Genomic DNA, 24290 nt, shown 5'->3' on the forward strand with positions numbered 1-24290 from the left:
TCTCCTGAGCTGAATGATAGCTTAGCTACCCCTGGCCCCTTGTGTGCCAGAAGTATTTGTCCTCGCAAGCAACCATGATTTATCTTAGGTTCAAGAGGGCAACTGTGTAAAACAATTACCCAGCACTCATTAAAATGCAGTGTTATAATTAGTAATACAATGTAACTATCAGGAAGATAAAAGGCGGCTGAGAATGAAGACTAATTTATATGGTTAAACACAGGAGGGAAAAACAACCTCTGTTATTCATCAGAAACACTAAACAGAAATTTTGCAAAGTGTGGAAGAAGAGTATGTTCTTGACTCTGTAACTAGGGGGTAAATCTTAGGTAAGTGAAATGTAATTATCCAAGCTGGAATTTGGGCAAAACACCAAGGGTAATTTGCAAAAAGTAACTTAAGATCTTTAATAGCCATTAGAGCTATAAAAGAATTCTTATTTTATATTTCAGCTGAAAGAAACACTTATAAGTGTAAAAAGGATCTTCAGTTTTTCCTCTCTCCTATTAAAAAACATCAATAATATTTGAAAAAAAAAACCCCAAAACAAACAGTTCATCATTATTAAATTGTTCCAATATTTTTCCAGTATACATTGCTTGTCCCATCCACCTGCAAACATTTTTCTTTTTTTTTTTTAAGACTTGTTCATTAAAGGTAGTTATTGCTACTCTACTCTAAAGCAAACACCAGCTGGGAACATGATATAACTAGTTCCTAGTACTATAAGACATTATTCAGCCATTGCCATCTATGTGCTGCTAACTAAACAAGCTCGCTTTGAGTGGGCTACTGCATGCAAAGGTAGAGACTAAGCAGTCCCTGGGCACTACAATTGTGTTTTCCAGGGCAGGAGGAAAATGAGAGGCAGCAGGGTTTTCAAAGAATGTAAACACAGGAGAAAATTATCACTGAATGTATTAGTCTGAAGTAATTGTACTGGGATAGTTGAAAAAACCTCAGAGAAGGAGACAGCATTGTCCCATTGTCAGTCAGTTGCTTTTTAGGAAACGACTCTTTGGGATTTTCAAAAGCTCTGACGATCCAGAATCCTCAAAGCTATTTAGTTCCTGTGTATCACTGATTTTAAAAAAAAAAAAAAAAAGTTATAATTTTTTTAAACTATTATTATTTTTTAAATCAGTTTAGGTGCCTTAATACTCCCAAACATGGATCAATGTGATCTGAAATACAGTGGCTTCTCACCAAGGAAGAACTTTGCTATCCTATTTATTAGAAATCAGCTGTTAAGTACATATGAAGTTCAGGATTTCAGTGTTTATTCTACTTTCTGGGAAGCTTTAGTTGTTGATTTTAAAAGGCATGAAGTCAATCCACTTCTACGTACATCTGAAAATCTTAACTTTAGTGAATAAACCTACTAACCAAGGATAGCAGATTTCATTTGGGAACCCTTTTACCAGTGAGAGCAATCAGGGCATTCAGGGCTTGGTTTTGCCTATATTCCCCATCCATTCGACTTTCTTATTTCTTTCAAAAAAGAAACTTATAATTCTGTACCCTCCAATTTTTTTTTTTTTTTTTAAATGCAGGCTTCTTTAAAAGCTGAATAGAAACAATTCAGCAAATAAATGTATACTGCTTAGTTTTTAACATCTTGTACCTAATGAACTTGGGGAGGTGTTCATTTTCATGTTTCTTATGTACAGTATGTGGGAAAACGGTTCCTCAAAAAAAACCCCAAACCATTAATATGGGCTTTAATTGTTGCCTCTTTATTTATTAAAGTCAATATGTCTATTTCTGTTTGCATTCATATGTCAACATGCTCATCTTTTAGAATAAAGTGGCTTGTGTCCTTTGTGGCTTTTTCCTATGCAAACAACTGAGAGCCATCAGCTTGTTCTGGACAGTTGTTGCTTTATGCTGCTGGGCTGGAAATACAAAGTGACAACTTTTCTTTTTTTTTTCCTTCATTCTTTCCCCTTGAGAAATGTTTGTCAGTTTTCAGACTGTTCATTTGCACTTTCTTCTCAAAATTAATAAAAACTGTTTTTAAAACTACTGACAATGGAAATAGCACAGTGAAGACTATCCATGACGTAAAAGAATAATATTCTAGACCAGCAATGAATAAATTTCAGTCCAAAAGAAGGACTACATGGGGAAATAAAGATTAATGTACTTCTATCTAGACAGGAGGCAAAATCCTTGTATAGTTTTTGAACAGTACTTACTCAATGGATGCGCACATCTGGGACATGACTTCAAGCTCACCCTGAATTTAGCAAAAATTATCATCTAAAACCATACAAAAATACATGGAATTCCTTGGTATTTCTGTCTGGCAGAAGCCAAAATTTGCATGACTACAGCAAATGAGTTCAAACTGCAGGCACTGCTCTAGATATACTGGGGAGGAGGAGCTGTATGAGAAAGCAAAGAAAGGTCAGCTAGTTTCCTAGAGACTCTTTCTCCTTTGGGACATGCTGAAGCCCACTATTGGCAAAACTTTTACACTGTCACCGCTGACAAGAAAGTGCCAGCCACAAGAGCCTAGTAGCATGAAATAGTCTTGGGTTGAATTAACTCAAACATGGAAGATACATTACTTTCAGTGGTGTTTATATATTGAGTTAGAAGGTGAGGTGCCAAAACCCCTTACAAATCTAAATACTGCAAATATGTAATTTTAATGAGGTTTTGGGTTATATTTGTTTTAATTTTAATAATGTAGTATTAAATATAGAATTTTTTTCTTTCTTGATTGCCCTTTAGATCTGTTGATAATGAGGAAGCAAAATAGGGCTTGTTGTTTTTTTCTTTCCCCCTTTGTTTTATATTGATTTATCAGAACCCACCAGGGACTGAAAGACAAGAAAATGAAGATAAGGTTAAAGAAAGGTTAAGCACAGCATCAAAGCCCTTTTCACAAGCAAAAAGGTTTTATGTTCTTTAAAATCTCAGCTGCATACCCTGTACATAATAATCACTATAATTAAGTGATTGTCTCCCCTTTAAAAAAAGTCGAAAATGACACAGAGGAATGATAAATTGTTAATTAATGATATGCTGTTCTGTTTTACTTCTGATTACACCTCCTGCTGGGCAGGACTGGTCTATTTGCTTCTAATCTCTGCTGTGAATTCATTCAATTCCATGCCTTTCCGCTATCATGTTTTCAGCCATCCTGACTTTCATGACTACCATATGGTACAGAGCCACTGTATGTTCAATTGATAATTCAATGCTGTCAGTGTTCTGGGGAAAAGTTGCAAGTGATATCCAGTAGGCATGCTTGGACATGGTTGTCCCACCATGGAAATATCTAAAATTGCCATGAAAATGATGAACTTGTGTTTTAAAATGAGGATATGGTAGAGTTCATCATGACCTTGAAAAATTTATTACCTTAGCTTAAAGAAAGAGTTATTTTGTCCTCAAACTTGTCTTTTCACAGAAAACCCATTTAAGATGGGTGGCTTGAAAATAGCAGTTGCAAGGAAAAATACTTTTTAATTCCATATTAAAAGTATAGGTGGGCTATCTCATTTCACATGTGGGTATAAAAGGGTACAGTCCTAAAAAATGCGTTTTTAGCAATTTGTGTTCAGAGTAGTTTCATGAACAAAATCTATATTAATGTTAGAAAGATACACGTCGTTCTTTGATCCCTGGTGGTTTTCTGTGGGTCTGATTGCTATGTACTTATTATTATTGTCTTTACCAGTTGGCAGGTATTTAACTTGACCTGGTCCTTTGAATTTAGACTGCGTCTCTCTCTGTCTCCTCCATGATACTTCTAGCTGGCTGAGGAGGGACACTGCGACTCTAATGAGTTTCTTCTCCAGCTAGGCTATGTATGTGCCATTTATGTGCTGAAGTATCACAGGTCAATTTTTAATTCACTTGTTAACTGTGATATGCATGGGGTCAAGATAGCAGGGAATGATCTCATTTATTTTCTCCTTTAGCTGTTGCCCTTTGCCAGTATCACAGTTACAAAGGTGGCAGGAGGAGAAAGGCATGTTCTGTCTTTCCTGTAGAAGATGGTGTTCAGAGGATTTGCTTGCTCAGAAAAAAAAAAGAAGGGGGAAAAAAAAAGCAAAACAAAACCAAAGATGAACTAAAAGACAGTTTTTATATGACAAATTCAAGGGACTTGATGGCCTTCTGAACCGAGGGTGAATGAGCTAGACTCTCCAATTCCCGCCACAGTCACAAAAACCTGGTAGGTTGGGAGGAACCTCTGGAGGTCTCCAGTCCCAACTCCTGTTCAAAACAGGGTAACTTCACAGTTAGGTAGGTTTTTTTGGGGCTGCATACTACTGCCTGCCAGGGATAGGTGTTGTACAAGTTGTCAGTGTTCCAGCCTAAGAATCCAAACATATTTTTGAAAAGTGGCTGCACTAGCAGTCAGGAGATACAGCTCATTTGAGAGAGGTTACAGTTAAGCTCTGCAGTGAGAAAGTGGGTCTAATTATATATTTTGAATGACGATACATTGCATATGGCTTATTGCTTTGTAATTTTCTCATTATCCCTATTAGCGTAATATAAACATAGGACTGACAGCTTTCTCTGACTTACCATGACTGGAAAATTGAGAAATGTTGCTTACAATTATGTCCTCCCACAGATGGAGAACTGTACTCTGGCACAGCGGCAGACTTCATGGGCAGGGACTTTGCCATTTTCCGAACTCTGGGGCATCATCATCCAATCAGAACAGAGCAGCATGACTCCCGGTGGCTAAATGGTATGTAAAATGTACATTTATCCAGTTACATTCATCTAGCCATTAAAGACTAGCACACAGCTTCGTTTCAGCAACATCTGTGACATATACACCTCTTTTTTATTTGGAGCAGAATTTTGTCTTAAACCAGTTAAACTAATCAAAAGTGATTTATAAAGAAGCATTTTTGGTTTAATTACATTGAGATTTGTGGAGTGTGATTAAATTTAAAACATATACAGACACTATGGCTAACACAGTCGCGTCACAGGAGCAGACTGCTGTAGGGTGCAAGTTGGACAGAAGCTCAAAGCTTGTGGAAGCATCAGCCACACATCAGCACAAAGTAGCTACAGAGCCTTGGGAAGGACTGTGCCTTGTGCAGGCTTTACTTTTTAGCTGGATTGCAGGGAATCTCACACCGGCCACCAAAGTCCAGCAGGAAGTGAAGCAGCAGTTTCCTGAGCAGGCCAGAGTTGTCAATAATTTGGGAAAAGTGAAAAGGGTCCTGGGTATTCCAAACTGTTGGGTTTCAAAATATTCAGTTGTTTAACAAGGCACAATAGCTTACATTATTGTATGGATATTACTAATGAAGCCTGTAGTTGGTTGTTTGCATGTATGGGGAGAGAGGGATAGTTTCAGAGAAAATCTGGTTTTGGCTTCATGTACCAAAATACTTTAAAATGCATCTGAGTACTCTATCCAAGTTCTACTGAAGTCAAAATTCCAATAACTGAAATGGAATTACACTTGGCTTTAGCTACACAAGGATATGAGCATTTTGGAAATGAGAATACATCATTTCAAAAAGCTGACATTTAAGTAAACCAGTAATGCTAACTGTAGTTACTCTGAGTTAATTTCTATTTTAATTTTTGAGGAGTTGACTAGCCACTTTCGCTGTACATGCTGCTTGCATATACACTCCTTGAATTCACAAAGTATTTTGTTCTTAGATATTTTTCACTCTTAGCCACTTTATTTATGTCTGCGCTGAGGTCCAGGTTTTCTTATGTGGGTTTGCAATTTAGTGCAAACTGTTCATGCAAATTTTTAATGTGTAAGAGCAGACCATGTTTTAACAACACAGGTTAGCTACAGTCAAGAACTTCTAGTATCATACTGGTTATCATATTAGCTGTATATACAATCCATAACAAAACCAATCCCTGACTCATAATTAAAACCACAAAGTACTATTGCAGGTTGGATAAGCAACTCTATATATGATATATGCATCGGATATAAGTATCAGATAAAAGTATATATGACGAGTTGTATGAATCTGTATTTTAATATGACAAGTTGTATGAATTTTGGTTTTGTCCTGTTGAATTTAGTTCTGTCATAATTCATGTGGACTACTGTGAGGACAGATTCAGGTCTATCACATTTCAGTTCTACAGTCTGTGCTTGCCCAGTAACCCATTGTTCATTGGTTTATTATAATAATAGACAAGATTTCTGGACTTCAAGGGACAGTAAAGTATAAGGCTTACAGACATATCCATCTATCTTGGAACATGGTAGAGGAATAATATGTTAAAGTTAACACAACACCCACTTTTGTTATCATAGTCATGATGACACAAAGTCCAATCATGCAAGCAAAATCTGCTTTGTGCAGTAGATTTGTACAATGACAGCCCAGTCAGGAGGATTTATGCAGTGGGAAAGCACAGCCATTGTCCACAGGTCCTGTACTTCATCGCTGAAAATGTGTCATTCCTTTGTGGATTTGGTTACCAGTCTTTCAGCACTAGATGTGAGAACTGCTTTTCCCAAATTAGCACTAAGGTTACATCTGACAGTGTGCAGAAACCACAACTGCTTTGTGCTCAAGATGGGGAGGAGAAGACAGTTGCACATAAAGAGCTGATGAACCTCAAGCTCTCTAGAATTAAAGTATCATCCAAAATGAGCATAAAAGTAGAAAGGCAGCATTTATTGTAGCACAGGGTGAAGATGATTTTCAACTCTAAGTGTAGTTCTTACACTATATTCCTGCATGGAAGGTTTCAAGCTAATTTAAAAAAAAGGTAAGAATCAAACTGAGGCCTTTAGACATGATTCTTATAACTGGCTATAATTTAATAGAGAATGATCCTTAAATACATTTTGGAAATCTATCTCTCCATTGCAACTTAATAAGTTTACATTCCTAATATGGAAAGGTTGGCTTAAAATCTGCACTGCAACGTTCCTATTAAAGGCTCTAAGACTTTACTGTTAATTTCCCAGTAATAAGGTCTTGGCAGCCTTTCCACACAGTACTCCTAATTTGAGCATTTAACAGGGAAATAAAAAATTATAATTGTTTGGGCTTGAAACTTTGCAGCCATACCAGTCCTTTGATTTCTTTTTCTTTTGTCATTTGTCTCTTTTAAATATACTTATAAAAGAAACTTTGTCTTTGTGTGTATTTAAAGTGAATATACTTTTATTGAAATAAGCTCTTATAGAAGGATGAGGTGTACTCTGCTTTCTTAAAGATCTGTATAAACTAGTTTTGAACCTTAAGTTTGCAGAGCTTTAAACATTTTTTTAGTAAAGACATGGATTGCTATGTAGTCATGGGTTTCCTTTTCTAGTTGCTTTCTACGGTGTGCTTAGCCTTGGGTTAAAAACTACTATTCTAATGGACATATACTAAACTCTGGATAAGAACAGTAGTTCTGATCAAACTCACAAAGAGAAATCCTCATCCCCTTGGTGTTTAATAGCTAGATGGTGAGACACCCAGTTGTAAGTCCTTGCTAATGTTTACTTTGTTCAGAGCAGGAACTTGAAACTGCTTTTCCCATACTAAGGCTGAGGTCAGAACTGACAAGGTGCAGAAAACACAGTTGTTTGGTACCAAAAATGGAGAGGAGAAGACATTAAGAGCTTGCAAACATTTCCTAGAATTTAAATATCACCCTGAACTGGTGTAAAAGTAGGGCAACATTGCACAGAGTGATTAAGTTTTTTTGATTTAAGTATGAACACAGAGTTCCTACAGAGATCACGCAGTTACTTTTTGGAGATGCTCCACCTTTCGTAAGAAGTTAAATGTTTCTGGGAAGAGAGCTTTGAACTACGCCTGGCCCAAGGAAAGGTGCTGACCAGCAGGTCTTAAAGACTTTTTTTGTCTTTTAAAGATATTAAATACTCACAGGCTTCTAAAGACATTTTGTTTTGTATAAATAATTAAACAGTCGCCAAGCCAAATAAAGCAAGGGAGACTGATTCTATAGCCATGTAGTCGGGGCATTCATCTAGAAGGTAGGGAACCATACATCAGTCACTTGTAGCAGTGTGTATTTAATTATTGATACCAAATTGGCCAGATGTGGCATGGAGGTATTTGCAAAAAAACAGTGAAATATGTTGGTGCTCAGGGAAGTTATCTTGGATACAAAAAGCCACAATTCAGTGCCCTGAACTGAATCATGTACTTCGTTATAAGCCATGTACATGCTCACCCTGAACATTATTGGCTCCTCGTAAGTGCATGGAGTTTCTCTGCTGCAAAAGCTTTGACAGTCTTAGTTGGTCCCAGTAAGGGTCAAGAATAGTTTTGAACTCTCAGGAAAAAAAATCTTGAAATTGAAAAATCATCTCCTGTCCAGCATTACTGTAAGGAGCAATGGCTTTGATGTTACACATATATCTTACAGAGTCTTGCCTATAGGCAAAAAAACATTTCCCCTTAAATGTGCCACTGCCCTTTATAGTTGGGAGCCATCAGAAGGTAGTGTTATTTCAAGAAAGCGTAGATCAGGTCCTGCTTCTATGAACTGCTTCAGCAATAAAAAAAGTTGAGTAGGAGGTCCGAGCAGGTTGGAGCATCATCCTGTGGTACCAGGGATTTCCCTGGTGAACTGTGCGCAGCGTTTTCTCTACACCGTCTACGGCAGAATTCATGCAAGGCCTGAGGGCATGGCTGGAGGCAAGAAGGCAGAAATGGCAGTGCAGTGTACCAAAGCAAATGCTAAGCAACGCAAAAGCAATGTACTGATGGCAGTTTTCAAGCTGAAGATTAGAGGAGTGGAAGGGAAGCTTGGAGCTGCTCTCAACGTCCCTGATTTGAACACAGGGGATCTGGCCTTAAATTGTTAACATTTTGTAAAATGAATAACCATAAACATTTCTTTTAAAAGCAAAACAGAGTTGGCCTGCAGAAGATTTGAAAGGAAATTAAATCACAAAAACTGCATTAAAGTAGTATTATGAATCTGGTTTGCACCCCAGAAAAGTGAAGGAATACTGGCCTCGCTCACCCTCTTTACTAGACCTGGGGTTAAGAGAGACTGTCAGTCTGGATTTCCAGCCTTGGCTTGGAATTTCCTTGCTTTTTATAGGTTTAAACCGACTCTATGATATTATTTTAGCATACTTTCCATGGCTTAATTTTTAAAGTGGGGTAGTAGCTGTGCTTAGTCCCCTGCGGTTATTGTCCTTGGTAATCTTTACTTTATGGTTACATAAACAGCTGAGAATTATAGAAGCTGAGTGACTGTTCAATAAAAAAGAAAGTGCCCTCTTAAATTTCACGGGCTCCAAGGCAGGAAACATGGACTTGATACTCTCCTGGCATTCATACAGAACTTTAGCCATCACTTTATGTTGTTTCCGCTTATGGCAGCTTGTAGGATGTCCCAGCACTGGCAACATACACACATAATTTTGAATATATATGTATTGCACAGTAAAGGAATGTATGGCAAGAGAAAGACAAGATTGCAGTTAGTTTATAGGATTTTTACCTTTCTAATAAAAGTGTATTAAATGTGTCAAGATGTTTAGAAATTAATATTTGTTCTCTTGCAACTACTCTTTCTAAGACTTGGATGTGTTCATTTGCTGCATCCTTGAATCTATAATTTGTCTTTGGTCACCCACCCAAACCCTTTTCCCACCTGTACATACCCACTGACGCCCCCCTCTTCTGAGCCACTCCCTTGTCCCTAAATGCCTTCCTAGTTTCCTGCTTTCCAGTTCACCTCCTACACGTTCCCAATCCTGATATACAGAAGGCACTAAAATACATGCCACCGAAGGTAAGCAGATGTGGAAAATTGATGACCTGCCAGTACAGACAGGACCCAGCCATCCTGGTACCTGGGGGTTATTTCATAAAGTACATCTGAGATATTCTTGGAGAAAGGAGGTGATGGATGCTACAGACACAATAAATCTCCAGCAAGAAAAGAGCTATTTAAATAAAGGACATTTAAAAAAAAAAAAAACAAGAAAAAAAAAAACCCCAGGGTATGAACTGTATATGAATATATTTAGTCTTCAAATTAGAAGTCATAAGCCATGGGGGGAATGAAAAGCTGCCCAACAGAAGTAGTCAGTGAGGCAGCCTAGCTGATTTTAAGAGGAACTTAAATAACATTTTATGTGTTGTCATATAGCATGCTTGCCTGACATCGCTAGGGACTGCAGTGAGTAGACTAAAAAGTCTACAGGTCTTCATTCCCATATGTTTACAAGGGCATATTTAAACAACCTTAACAGTGAAAACAAGGATTTTTTGGTGTGTCTTTTTTTTGTGTTGTCCTTTTCTTTGGTTTTTTTTCCCTGCAAGGGTCGCTTACATTTAAAATATGCATTTATATATTTGAACCAAATTAGTCAGCTGATATCTCCTATCGTGCAGGCTGTAGTGTGGAACAAGTCCCACACTTTCCCACCATTGCTTATACAGGCAAGAACAACTCCAACCCTTGCAGGAACAAAACACATCCATATATGCAAGTTTCATTTCTCACTCAATACACCCTGCCACCCCCATTCCCATTATCTTCATTGCTAAGAATAGTAATAAATAATTTCACAGTGATAAATTCCATGTGTGACAAATGCTAATGTCACCTACCAGAGTGCTAGGAAGTACTCAGAAACTATAGTGACAGTGGCATAATAATGTGAACAGAATGGCATACAAACTCAATTTACAGGGTTTTTTCCTCCCTTAAGTATGTAGATCCAAATTTGAGAGATTGAATATGAATTTTAAATTGTTTTTCTCATTGCAATCTGACAAGTCTTTTCTCTATACATTTTTATTACAATTCATTCTTTTTCTCTTGAAAGAAATGCAGAATTTCTGAAATCACAAAATAATCACTTGTTTCTTAATAGTGTTACTTGACATTCGTACTGTCACTGATCTGAAGTGGTTACAACTCCGGAAGCTGTAAGTCCAGCTGAATACTTGATCAGAAGATACTCATGTATTTGAACCAGTTGACTCATCCTGTCTGATAACTGCTTTCTGTATTTCTATACAAAGTAAGAGAAGCATTTGATTCAGAAATCAAAGACCAAGTAGTAATTAGAGAATGTGCTTTACAGTTCCTCTGGATGTGAGGAAGATCATGAAGATGATGGGTAAAGACAACCAGAAAAATTATAATCTCCTTTCAAGTGGCCTGAATTAAATTATTTTAAATCCTTCTAAGAAATAGATCTTCTCTCTCTCTCCCCCTCTCCTCCCCCACCCCCCAGCCCCCAGTCTAGGATTAGGTCATTTTCTTCATTAAATTTCAGTTCTGTGGATGAGATTTTGTTGTGTTTAGGTATGAAAATCTGGTAAAAGTAGCCAACGGGTAAGTTTTGAGGCTGGAGTAGAAAAAGCAGGTAGGAAAGATGAAGCAGAAGAGCACATTCCCCTGGTTTGACCACACATTTTGAGAACTTCCTGACACTCTAGAGAATATGACCTGGGGCAAAAAGACTTGCATCAGTAAATGTATTTGTCTGAGCTATAGCCACAATATGCTTGGGGAAGTTGGGATACAAATTAGTGCAGGAACACCTGACTTTAGGATATGTGTACATTACATGGTTAACCATGGGCTCATTTATGGGTTTTAGCTTGGTCAGGCTTACTGTCCACACCAAAAAAATAATAGCTAGGAGTGTAGGTTGGAAGCCACGCTTTGCTGCAATTCATACTGTGACTGTCTTTATAGAGCATATAAGATCAAAAATAATGGGGGAGATCAGAGTGCTTTGTTTCCACTGGAGACCAGAGAAGTTTGTCTGCTGCACGTAGTACAGTTTTGGGAAAGATGTTCATAGGTCTCAAAACAAGCACTGTGGAATACGACCCCAGTCCCAAACAGATCAGTGCATAGTCTCTCTCTAAACAGAGACTTGGAAGTGATTGCCAGCTTGGGAATCTACACTCACTCAAGGACAGTGAATTGATCTACTGGTGATGTGTCTTAGAACTGCTAAATTTTAGGGTGTTTATGTCAGTGGTGAATATGCTATCAGGTCAACAGCCGAGTAAATCCTACTGAGCTTCATGTCAGGGAGAGACCTGAGAGTGTAGCCCTTCCCATCACCTATGCTCCGACTTGTCTGGGGACAAAATTGGATGAATGAGCTAGAACAAGCTCTGGCTAGATGCTAGATGTGGATAAATCAGTGCACCTGGCTCTACAGGGCAACTCGGCTGATCTCACTTAGGTGTTCAGAATCAAATTTGATGACCCAGGTGAGTTGCTTTTTATAGACATAGCTTTACATAAACTGCCACCTTCAGCAGTAGGAGCTGTGTAAAAACCCAGCTGTGAGAGTACACTCCAGGAGTCACACTCTTGATCCTGGAGGTCTCCAGCTCTGTACCCTTCTCACACTGAATACTAAACACCAGCAACTGTCTGATTACCAGTAGTCCCAGTGATATTCTGTGTTCTCTAGAAAGCCTTCTTTTTTTTTTTTTTTTTTTTTTTTTTAAACTAAGGATTGTTTATTTGTATGCATTTATCTCAATGGATAACTTGTAGAGTTGTCGATGGACAACTTTGTAAAGTGATGGTCTGTTTGCATAAGAAGGTGACAAACTCAACATATAACTCAATCAGTGGTAGCTGTGGTGATAATCTCTACTAGAAAGCTTTGGGTACTACTTTCAGTTAATATATGATTAAAAGGACCATATCTATCTCTACATATATGTATAAATATAAACACATTACCAGCATGTATCAGTTCTCCTCTTGCCCTGGAGATTAATTTCAATAGGGAAGACAAGGTACTTTGTCCAATACAGGTGTAGTGTTCAGGTTCTAAGAGTGCACTTTGCTCTGCTTTTGGTGTTGGCCCCACTTTAAATTACACAATATGGGTTTCTTTGTAATTATTATTTTTACAAAGATCCAAATCAGCTTAAGGAAAAGGACAGTTCAGATTAGGTGGCAGGATGCCAAAGACAAAGCGTATGTGTTATAGGCCTTGCAATTTGAAGTAGGTTTCCCATGATCTCTGAGATCTCTGTGAGGGCTCATCACAGCTCTGATGCTTGGCAAACAGTGACTTTTAGCTACCAAATCATGCCTCCTTTCCTGTTCACAAAAGTAACTAACCAGTTTTTCAAGAAAAGTTAAGCAGAAATCTGCTTGTAGGGAATCACACAACAGAATACTAATGGACTTAAACAAAGCTGGAATGGGTCGGTTACAGCCCCCTTCATTGGGATATGACATACATCTGAATCTTTTTTTTTATGTTCTTGTGTTGGGTTTTTTTCCTCTTCTGCTCTAGCCATCAATTTAATGAGTGTTGACCCTGTCAATACCAATTTCCTCTTCTCAGGCCACCACGTTCAGAGTTTGGTCGGCGTTCAATAGAGATTTACTGTTGACTGGGTAATTTGAGTTCATGTGTGTGGTGAAAAATTAGTGAGGAGAATTACCCAGAAAAGTGGATGCCATGACAATGCATGTCACCATGGTGTGACCAGCTCTGCTGACATAGGTTTCAAAAGCTCTCCCCCTGTGAAAATGGGGCCTGTTTGCAAATTAATTAGTTTCTGGCAGCAGCTTGATTGTTGACCCAAAGTTTGTAGAGTGGAAAAACAATCAGATTAGTGTGTTCAATATAAAGGCTCAGTGCGGCACTGAAGTGCAGTTTGCCAAACTGTTGAAGCCGTGAATAGAGTGAAACAAATTCTTTTTTGAGAAGCCAAGGCAAAGGTTAAGTGTGATGTGACTAGAGCATGCTGGCTGCAGGGCGGTGGGGGGAAGAATTAGAGGTTTCAGCCACACAGAAATGGAGAGTGCTGAGCGAGTTGCATTGAATTTAATGAAATACACAGCTTCAGACACAAAAGTGTTTGGCAATGTTTTAGTCTGTGTTAAAGGGAGAAATAAGATGGCTTTGTTTTAAGAAGTTTTCTTTGTACAGTCATGTGGGACACCAGGGACTGAGCCTCTAAAGGGTATTAGAGACACTTCCTGAGCCTCCACGCTGTTTCTAAGCACCTGCAGACTTCGAGGTTTGTACCAGTTCCTCCCCCTCCCCACCACACACTAACTCCCTTTATCTCTAATGATTCAATCCAAGCCTCCCATTCATCACCTCCAACATTTGGGCAGGTTTCGTTTCTTCTTTTAAATAGTGCTGGTGCCGTGAGTCATGGGCAAACATATTAGAAATCAACCCTTGCAAATAGATAGACTATCTAAAACTTGTTATTCAAATACTGAGACAGAAGTTAAATACTAAAAACTACCACAGGCCAGATCTTTAGCTGATTATAAATGAGAATATCCTCAATGCAGCCAAGAGAGGTCTACTGATTTCGACTCACTGCAGTGCTCAGCTCATTTCATTAATATGCTTTATTTCTTCAGTGGCTATTTTTTATATAAATCTGCCCTTCAGCATCCATTTATGGCATTCACTGTTATTTATACCCTTATAATATTTCCTTTACATCTAACAACGCCTATGCATTTTTTGATTATTATTTTCCCAGTATGACAAATAGAAAGAAGGAAAATGCCAACAAATGTGGAAGAGACCATGTTCATGGGTAGTTGATGTAGTCTTCTCTTGAGCCAATGTCTTGGCCCTATTGGCCTGGATCAGAATACCTGACAGAACCAGGGGAATGGGAGGACAGAACTGCTGAGCTGAAAATATGAAGGGCTCCACCACCACACAGCCATCACCCCATCAAGTAACAGATGCCCAACACGCCCAGCAGAGTTAATGATGTGAGGATACAGACCCTTAGTCTGTTCCTACCTCTTTCTCCCGTTCCATAAAATTACAACTGTTAGTTTGCAACCTATGCAAACTTTATGTTTCGTTCTTGGTAATGGGGCTGAACCTAACCCCTTTACACTAACATTCCTGAACCGTGAATTGCTTGTCCCAAAAGGCCGTCAGTGTTGCTTGCAATTAACACAAATGATTGCTCAAAGCCGGCACCTGATGTGGCACCTAGCCAGCTGGAAATATAATTGGCTTCTTAGATGGAGAAACATCCACTTCACAGTGGAGTTTGCGATGACGGAATTATTAGTTCAAAGTAAGCCAGGTATGTGAATACCTGGTCTATACATTAAAACTTCAGCTAGCACTAGACACAGCTGAATTAAGTTGCAGACTCAAAGCCTCCCTTTCTCTCTGTCTCCATAACTTCCCCCTTCTCTTTGTTCATGAAATCGTGTAAATTCCAGTCTGAATGCTTGTAAGGCTAAGTAATTGCTTTTGTTCTTTGGGTTATTTAATTACAAATCTCAGTAGATGACAGGTCCTCTGCACTAAAGGAAGACATCACATTTGCACAGTTACTGAATCCCAACACAAAGTGTGTGGCAAATCAGTGACTGCAGATTTATTCATGCCCTTTGGGACCTGCACTGCCTTTTCAGCTTAGCATGCAATATGATTTAAATTACAGCTTGTGCAGAGCTGTGCCTTGGGATTACACTCCATGTTTCCAACTGTTTATAGTTCAGTGAGCTTTAACCTCTGTGATTCTGAAAATTAAATAATGTCACGGCTGATATCAGACTGAGGGCTGGTACTAGATTGCTAAATACTGTCTTGTATTAAAAGCCTATTTTTACAACAAAGTGGAAACATCAATGTATTTAAAACACTGATAACACATTCAGGTAGTTCAAGAGCACAATTCAGAAGTCACACTAGCAAAGAATTGCAAAGCTAATATTAAGCTCCATTCTCAATGATATATTCCGACTTCTGTATTTAGCAGAGTTGTGGCTGTTGACTTTACTAGAGCAGCGCTGGGCCCAGTGCAGTACTTTGTGATTAGGTAGACACAAAGAGCATGTAAGCTCAAGAAATGTAGATACAGCATCTATTGTAATTAAATTCCTTGTTGTTAATTCCTTGCAGATTTTATAGTTTCCTTATTTCTGAAATACTATGATATATCAAATCAGGCCTTTTGTGCTCCATAGGACATTTTAATATCTCTGTAACCTTTAAAAAGAGGAGGAGAGATAACAGTTAGTTACAAAACTGTATTTTTAATATGGCATGTAATTTCCCAGCAGATCAATTTTCATCCTTTTCAGGGTTTTAATACAAAACCTTTCAGTGATTTTTCTTCATTTAGTTCTGCAAACCCATGTTTCTAGGATAGATACTGTTCGAGTCCCACTTGAGTCACTTCACTGGGTTCTTCCCTGGGTTCAACCAGGCAACACCTGCAAAGCAAAAGGGTGAAACAGATGTCACCACCAGCACCATTTAGCCTGTAGAGACTTATGCATGATTGTGGTGTAAGGAAGAGAGGACAGGAAGAGAAAAGGACAAATGGGAGAGACAAATGGATACTTATTTTTCACTTGTAAAGGTAGCATGTTTGACTAAATAACAGAGAAAATAAACAAAGAAGCCCCAAATACCTTATTCACAGAATTGCAGTTCTCAGATATGATGGACAGATAAAAAAAAAAAAGCTTGACAAATGGTCCCTCATTTGATGCCTGTAAGTTTTGACACTGCAATAGATCCTGAACTTCCCATTTTGCTGCATTGCCAAAGTGGTACTTCTTTTTCTCCTTGAACTTTGGAGCACCCTATATTTATTACTTCAGTGCTGAGCTTTTAGGTTTCAAAGTGGTGTCAAAAGTGTCAAAAGGGTGTCAAATCCCTTGGTCTTCCATTGGATTCCATGGATTTATATCTATCCATCTTTGTTGAATAGCTGGCTGTTAGATTTTACTTTCTAAAAAAATGGTGCTTTTACTCTAGTTCCCTCTACTCTCAGTCCACGGCCACTGGTGGCTATAGGCTGAATGTTTCACATGAAAAGAAGGTGAGACATCCTTTAGTGTTATCAGGGAAAATTACCTCTTTCAAAGGCAAGAGTTAAACTGTAAATCTTTGAGACCACCGTCTCTTGTACAACATCCAGCAGAATTTGATGTACCTGGGCCACAACATACTAAGTAAATGAAGACAAAATAGTTCCCTTTCTGATTTACCTTTTAAAGTGGTAGGCTGGTCTGTGTTTTTGCTAGATTCCTGGATTGTGGAGAGGAGTATATTTTACATATGTGTATATATATATAAATTTCATTTCCTGTTGGTAGGTTTGTAAAGTTTTCTGTTCAGATAAGTGCAGTAGGATTTGTAGGACAATTTTATTAGATGAGTTGGTATAAGAAGAAACCAGATAACCTTTCAAGAACAGAGCTTTTTTACAGATGATTGTTCAGAAAAATAGAAGAAAAGTTATTTTAAAGACTGGATTACATATTTTTCTCATTCACTCCACAGCTCTTATGAAATATTTGAAAGCATTCAGTGATAATACATTATCTGTGAATATGGCCATATAGCTGAGGATTGTTGTTTATTGATCCTTTTACTGCTGTTTGAGCAAAATTCAATACCTTTATAAATAGTAAAAAGTGTTCCACTAATGTCAGTGAGATTAATCATATTTCCTGAGCTCTATGATAACATTTGACACACTGTAAAATCTGACAGTCACAGGGCACAGCTCTCTCCACTTACCCACCCCTTTGGTCTCTGTTTCCTATTCTGTTTCTCGGAAGGAACTTCCACTAAAGGCAGAAAAAGCTCTATGAGAAGGAAAGGGGCAAAACCTTCCTATGAGATATTTTACATTGACTAGTGAGGCATCAGCTTTTTTCACAAGATTGTGTAAATGGGCTGTCTTTATTAATACTCAGTTCTGCTCCATATTTGACATACTTTCAACTTTAATTTTTTTGCCAGACATGTTAGTAGAAAGCATTCTTTAAAAAAAATTCTATGTTTTCCCATTTATTACAGGACCTATATTTTTTATGGCATTTCATTCTTTTGTTGCTTTTCAAATACTTTTGCTAAACTTTCTGCTAATTCCTCTCCCTGCTGTTTATGTATCACAAGCATGTGTGCTACGAATTCCTCCCTCACTGCTTTTAAAAAATGCTAAAATTTTGAGTCTGATACAATGTTACTCGAAGAAGGTTTTCATTCTTAAAAGCTGCAGTAATTACATCAAATATTTCTGAAATGCTGTCAGTGAATAAAAAAGAAAGGAGGGTTTGTTTGTACAGAATAAAAGTACGTACCAATTAAACAGAGTTTGAGAACAACTTTCTGACAGAGCAGCATAAAAGGTAATGTTGCAAGACTATTCTATCTCAAGCAATTCCATGGTTTTCATCACACCTGTGCTATCAAATACTTTCTCTTTTTTTTTAATGAGCAGAACTCAGTTTCACATCATCAATAAACCAGTACATTATTTCAGTTGGGTACAAATCCTGTTAATACCTTATGTTGACTGAAGTTAAATTAAGTTGGAATCACATATTATGCTCACATGACTACTGAAAGAGATTGTCATAACTGATGTTATCATACTGAATACCTCAGGTTGTGCTGAGGGGTTTTGCTTCCGCTTACAGATGCCTTACTGCATTTTATGTTGCTCGGCTACACTGACAGATCAGTTAAAACCAGTCACTCACCCAGCCCTTTTTCAGTCTTTGCTGCCATCCCTCATTAATCTTACTCTAATGGATTTTGTGTCAAGTTGCTTTACACTAGCTGTAAAAGTTAATTATAACAACAAAACCTTTTTCATAGTTTGACAAAATGACCTCAGTTTTGTGGCCAAATCTAAAGGGTTTAACAAAGAAATTAAATTACAGGAGATTGGATAGGTTAGGAAATTGCTACAGGAGTGTTGTCTGCTGGATCACTCCTTGGGAACTGGCTCAGGCTGATGATCATTTCCCGATGAATGAGCATCCCTCACTGAGAGTTGAGATGATGGCAGAGTCCTGTCCAGTTTTTTGACATGACGTCGGGGGAGGAGATTGTTTTTACAGCTACACAACCCCTTCCACACAATTCAAATTGAACCTGGCAGTACAAAATTTGGAAGTTTTCTTCCTATTTTGAAAATAGATGATTTTTGACACAAAGGCCATATTTGTTCATAGTGTAGGCAGAAAAAAAAATAATATATGTGTGGACAAAGGGTTCTGCAGGATATGCACAGATTTCTGACAGAGAAATCTTAAGAGTTTAAGTCTCAGGAGATATATGGGGGCTGAAGACATACTTGTCAAGCCACTGTTGTTCAGTTTGGTGTTTCATGCTTTTGCCAATTGTACTGCTGAAGGCTGTCCCACTTTCCCTTCAGTGAAATGTATTTGGCCCAGCTATTCCTCACACTCAGCCAGGGACGTGTCTCCTGCAACGTGCTGTGTTAGGAGTTTGTCTGATGGTGTTGCAACAGCATGCTCTCTCTGCCTTCGGGACACTTTCTCGTACCCTCTAATTTCCAAGTTGCAAAGACGAAGACTACTCCATCCAGACATAATCACACATCTCAGCATTGTGGAAGGCCTGAGAAAATCACATTAGTGGAGAGAAACAGGTTTGGTCTCTGAGTTTTGGGTCATCTACCATAAACTGCTTGGGCATCTCCAGGGACTTGTGCTTCACCTGTGAATCTTCAGAGCTTACAAAAGGCAGGCCCGTAGCATGGCTTTGATTGCAAAAAGTGTGTAATACCCCAAATCAGAAACATCTTTTGTCTTCAGTGCCTCCATGCTCCACTTCCTCCCCTAATACATCACTTTTTAACACAAAGACTGGGATATTTAGTTTTTGTCACTCATCCAGAGCTCTAAAGATGTGGGTTATACAGTTAAGGCACAAGCTTTCCAGTGTTTTTATTTCCAAGCATCAATGTCAAGAACTTCAGATAAATGACCAAGAGAGGAAGAAACAGGCTCTTAGCTGGAACTCGTCAGTTTTTTCTGCAGAGAGGTTTAAGAAATACAGAAAATTTAAAGTATTCCTAAATGGAGACAGTATGCTGCAAGCCTTCCTTTCTGTTCTGTGAAGGACACTAGTTTTCTCAGTTGCCCAATTATTCTCTCTGAGGGACAAGTAAATCAGTTTCGAATTAACAGTGTTGATAGATATACAACACCTTAAAACATAGTCAGCAATGGAAAAGAGGTGTTAATTTTGGTTGTTGTTCTGTAAGGAGATAATAATCACCTCTTTTAAATTAAATAGGGTGGGTAGATCATAAGCATTGTTTCGTGAGAAACCTAATTTACGTTGAGAGTTAAGCTATAATTTTACCGAACTTTTGTATTCACTTTTCTTCACCATATAATTAGTCATTGCAGGGAATCAAAACTATTGTTGCCTCTTTAGAACAAAGGCTTCGGAAACTGATAAGTGCATCAGAGATCACCATTTTCTTCCTTCTCCTTCCCGCCTGAGCTAAAATGTTACTCCCAAGAAATACCGAGTTACGCCTCTGAGGCAGAGGAGGCGAGAGGTCTCGGGGTAGCGCCGCTGCCTGGATATTTAAGCCTTGGCTGGCGCTCAGCGGCTTGTTCACCCTGCTTTAGGGGTGGTAAGTACCGCAAATGAAGGCTGTGCTCCCGCCACCCCTGCCCCTGCCCCTGCCCCTGCCCCTGCCCCTGCCCCGGCGGGGGCCGCCTCGGCTGAGGGGCCTGCTGGGCTTCCTCTTGTCTCCTTAGGGCCCGCTGGCCGGCCAGAGCTGGTGTGCCTCAGGATGTTCCTAGCACTCAGAACCACACTTGCCCTTCTTTGCTTTTGCCCCAATGATAAATCAGTCATTCCCTAAAAAAATGGAGTTATTTAATTCAGATTTAACGTCTCTCACAATGAGAATGATCCACCGGGGACACTCAAGGTCAAAGCACTGAAAAGCCGCAATGACGAGATTCCTTTTGCTGTATATGTAAGAGTAGTGCTGAGATGTGGAGGAATTTACATGTGTACAAGCTTTTGCGTGTCTTTTTTTATGGGTCTTTTTTTATGGCTGCCTTTTTGCTTGTTATGTTGCTGTTGCATCCACGTATTGAAATGATGGAAGAGTGATATGTTAATATTTTTAATACCTTTCATCCTTGAAAATCTGCACTCTCTTTATGTCACAAAAAAATTCACACAAGTCACCACCAAAACAGAAGGGCCAGATTCTGTAGAGAGGAAGATATTTTTTTCTTAATTCTGCAAAGAGTTTTGAATCAGAAAAAAAATTAAAAATATGTATGGAATTGAAATTACAAGAAGACTTAGCTAAACCTTAAACTTATTAGCCCATAATGTAATCCAGCTATGTCACCAAAATTACTTTTATTAGTCCTTGAGAAATAATTTAAAACAATGGGATATGACTTCTAAGAAGGAGAAACTAACTGTCAGAGCTAACACAGTATTTTAAGATCATCGTTCCTCAGCATCAGTCTGGCTTGACTCAAAGACAAACCACTTGATAAATATAATCAGTCTTGAAAACTCTTTCTGATGAGAATCTCTGTTGCAACATCAATGAGTAACCATAGTGTTTCTTACCATGTGATAGCTGCTAACGTCTCAATCATGCATGGCCTGCATGCCACGCATCCACCTTTGCCTACCCATGGCTTTGAAGACAGTGTCTTTAAATCACATTTCTGCTCTGTGGTCTGCCCCTGGTACTACTCTCTATGTCAGCATCTGAAAGCAAGTTGACACGAAACCCGCATATTAGCTCCATAATGGCCACAAGTTATCCCTTGTGCAAAGAGCATTCCCACCTTGAGGAGGTGGTCTGATACCATCTGCGTTGTTGAGGAGCTTCACTGTAAGCCCTGAATCCATGAGAGCTCCATTGTGTTTGCCTGTGTCATTGGCACCAAGAGGGATGTGAAAGTTGAAGAATTAAAATGAAGGGACTTTGGAAGAACACCACTAAAAGCTTTAGTGTTTTGTAAACTACATTTGAGTGTGTAAAACCACAAACTAGCTTAGCTCTCTCATCACCATACATTAAAAGTTTTGTCCTCTGGTGACCTTGCTGAGTGCGCCCGTGGCAGATGGCTCCGCTGTGCACATTTGTGACTGGTGTTGCAAGTCCTCCTCTCTGTGGGTAGTAGAGCTCGCTGTGATTTCAGATTCAGATTTTTTGAGGACAGTGCTTGCTTCTCCATCCTGGGTCTCAGTAGAGAGGCACTGTACGTATTTATGAAGTCCTGAGTAGCTGCATATTTTTGTTGTTGTTAAATTTTTAATTTCAGCTTCCCTAGTCTTGTTGTTCTCCTCAGGGCCCCAGTCACCCTCCAGTACTTTTCATTAAATTATAGCAATTGCAGTTTTACTGAGCATAAAATTTCCCTAGTTTCCTAGAATTTTCTTGCTGTGAACTGATAAATTAGTCATTTTGACCATAAGTATACAATAATAGGGGCATCCAGTTCAAACTCTTTACAAAACATTTCCTGAGAGAACTGCCCTTTGGCTCCTGTCGAGTGATGAAGAGATGACCCCAGCTTCTGTTCCTTCAGCTCATTCAGTCTTGACAGCTAAAGGTAATTTCTGTGCCTTCAAGTTTATAGATCTTCATTACTATGCTAATACAATTCATTTAGAAATCCAATTTCTGACTTTTATTGTTTCTTGCTATTGGGGGGTGTGTGTTTTTGTGCGGTTGTTGCTGCTAAAGAGTAACATTTGTAAAAGAACAAATGCAGATCGATTTTCCTTAGCTTTTTCTCAACCTGAAGTGCTGAGACAAGCAAAACATGTTTCCATTACTTAACTAAGCAAACAATGGCATATAAATCATAGAGGCAGCTGGACCAAGGCGTCATTTTCATAAAGAGCCAGATTTCTCATGAAGGACAGTTTAATGGGCTGCTGCCAGTGAAATGTCTGCAGAGCTGGTAATTGCAGGAGGGCACACAAAAAGTGGTGCTAGAAAGGTGTCGTGTGGGATCTGAGAAATAGCCCCACAGCCAAGACAACTGGAAAAAGGAGTCTGAAAAAGGTGTGTGCTTTAATAATTTGCTTCTTGAGGTCAATTGTTTTGAATAAAAATCCAAGTTTTTATTTTTAGCTTGTTCACATTGGCTGCAAGATCAGAGAAGTGTTTTTAGCTGTAATTTTATTTTGATCATGTTTATGCCGTGGCGTCATTTCTCCTTTGATCATGCTTAAACATGTTTCAGACATGTTTGTTTGATGTATGCTGTTTTTTAAAGCACTCTTCCACATTGTCTGCTTGTGGTTTTTTAAAGCAATGCATCATTGCAAAATATTTGTCGTCAAATTATTTCTTAAATTCATTTTCCCAAAACTTGCTTTCTGGACTTTTAGCCAATGGGACACTATTTTAAAGAAGAAAGTGTTGAACTGTTGTAACAGTATTTCTGAGCGCTTCACAGATTGGAGGCTGTTGTAGAGTCACAGAATACCCAATAACTCAGAAACAGAAATTTGAAGTCATCCTATCTATCCACAATAGCTGCAATGCACTGACTTTTACAATTGTCACCAGTGGGTTTGGATCAAAGTTCCACTTTCCATTCAGCAAAACTTGCTTGAAGTTCATTCCAGCACTTCTTTTGTGGCTGTGTTGAATGTATGAAATAGGTCAACCCTGACTGAATTATTTTAAACTTCCCATGGGGACCCCTTGATACCGAACCTGTTTAATTTTGCAGGGCAAGGCAGGGCAATCTCAATACTTGAACATACACATTCATGGATGACATTCTTTCTTCTGCTGCATGGGTGAGCAATTAGGAGAGTCAAGGAGAAGTCCCTCATCTGTGGACAACATCTCCCTTCCCTTCCTCAAAGAAGAGCAATAAAAAAATGTTATGTAGTCCATGGAGAGTGCTATGTTGCGTGACTGCTGGCCATCTGGCTGATTGATTCATCATGACCCTAAACAGTTAGTTGTAAGCATAGTCTGAAGCCCTGGAGTTAAATGCAAGTGCGCATCAAGCCTCAGGCAAGCCAAATAGCTCCTCTGCTAATGACACAATAAAGAAGACACTACAGATCACTAGTTCACACCACCCACTTCTTAGCTTTATAACCTACAAAATTATCAACCACATTTCTCTACCTCTCTCCACACATATAATCATGATGTTGCTTTTATGATCATTATATTCATTCCGAACGGAAACAAATCTATTTCTATATGCAACACAACACATGTAGCCTGTTCTTACTTTATTTGCTTCATTGCATAGACATAGATCTGTTATATGGAAGAGGGGGAAAAAAACAACCACCACCAGATAACAAGAGCAAGGGGCCTATAACATGAAGAACCACTCTTTTATTGACTAAAATGTATCGATTTAACCAGATAGTGAAATAGCCTGAGGTTTGCTTAGTAAGAAACACCAGTTTTATTCAACAAAAATTATTCCGTGATGTACAATGGATATGTTCTATTATGAGACCGTGTGACTGCTTTATTTTCAGGGATGTAGTCAGGATTATTAATCACTAACTGAAAATCTGAATT

The 24290-nt window shown here is 38.6% G+C and overlaps 1 protein-coding gene across 1 annotated transcript in view; it reads left to right on the forward strand.

Annotated features, from left to right (window-relative positions):
* SEMA3A (semaphorin 3A) overlaps window positions 1–24290 on the forward strand; it is a 170717-nt gene that overhangs the window by 109532 nt on the left and 36895 nt on the right. Inside the window, exon 7 of the mRNA XM_075727722.1 lies at window positions 4601–4720. Coding sequence (XP_075583837.1) covers window positions 4601–4720 — 120 coding nt within the window. The remainder of the gene's footprint in view (window positions 1–4600; window positions 4721–24290) is intronic.

This window comes from Pelecanus crispus, chromosome 1 (assembly GCF_030463565.1).
Source record: "Pelecanus crispus isolate bPelCri1 chromosome 1, bPelCri1.pri, whole genome shotgun sequence".
Taxonomy (NCBI): Eukaryota; Metazoa; Chordata; class Aves; order Pelecaniformes; family Pelecanidae; genus Pelecanus; species Pelecanus crispus.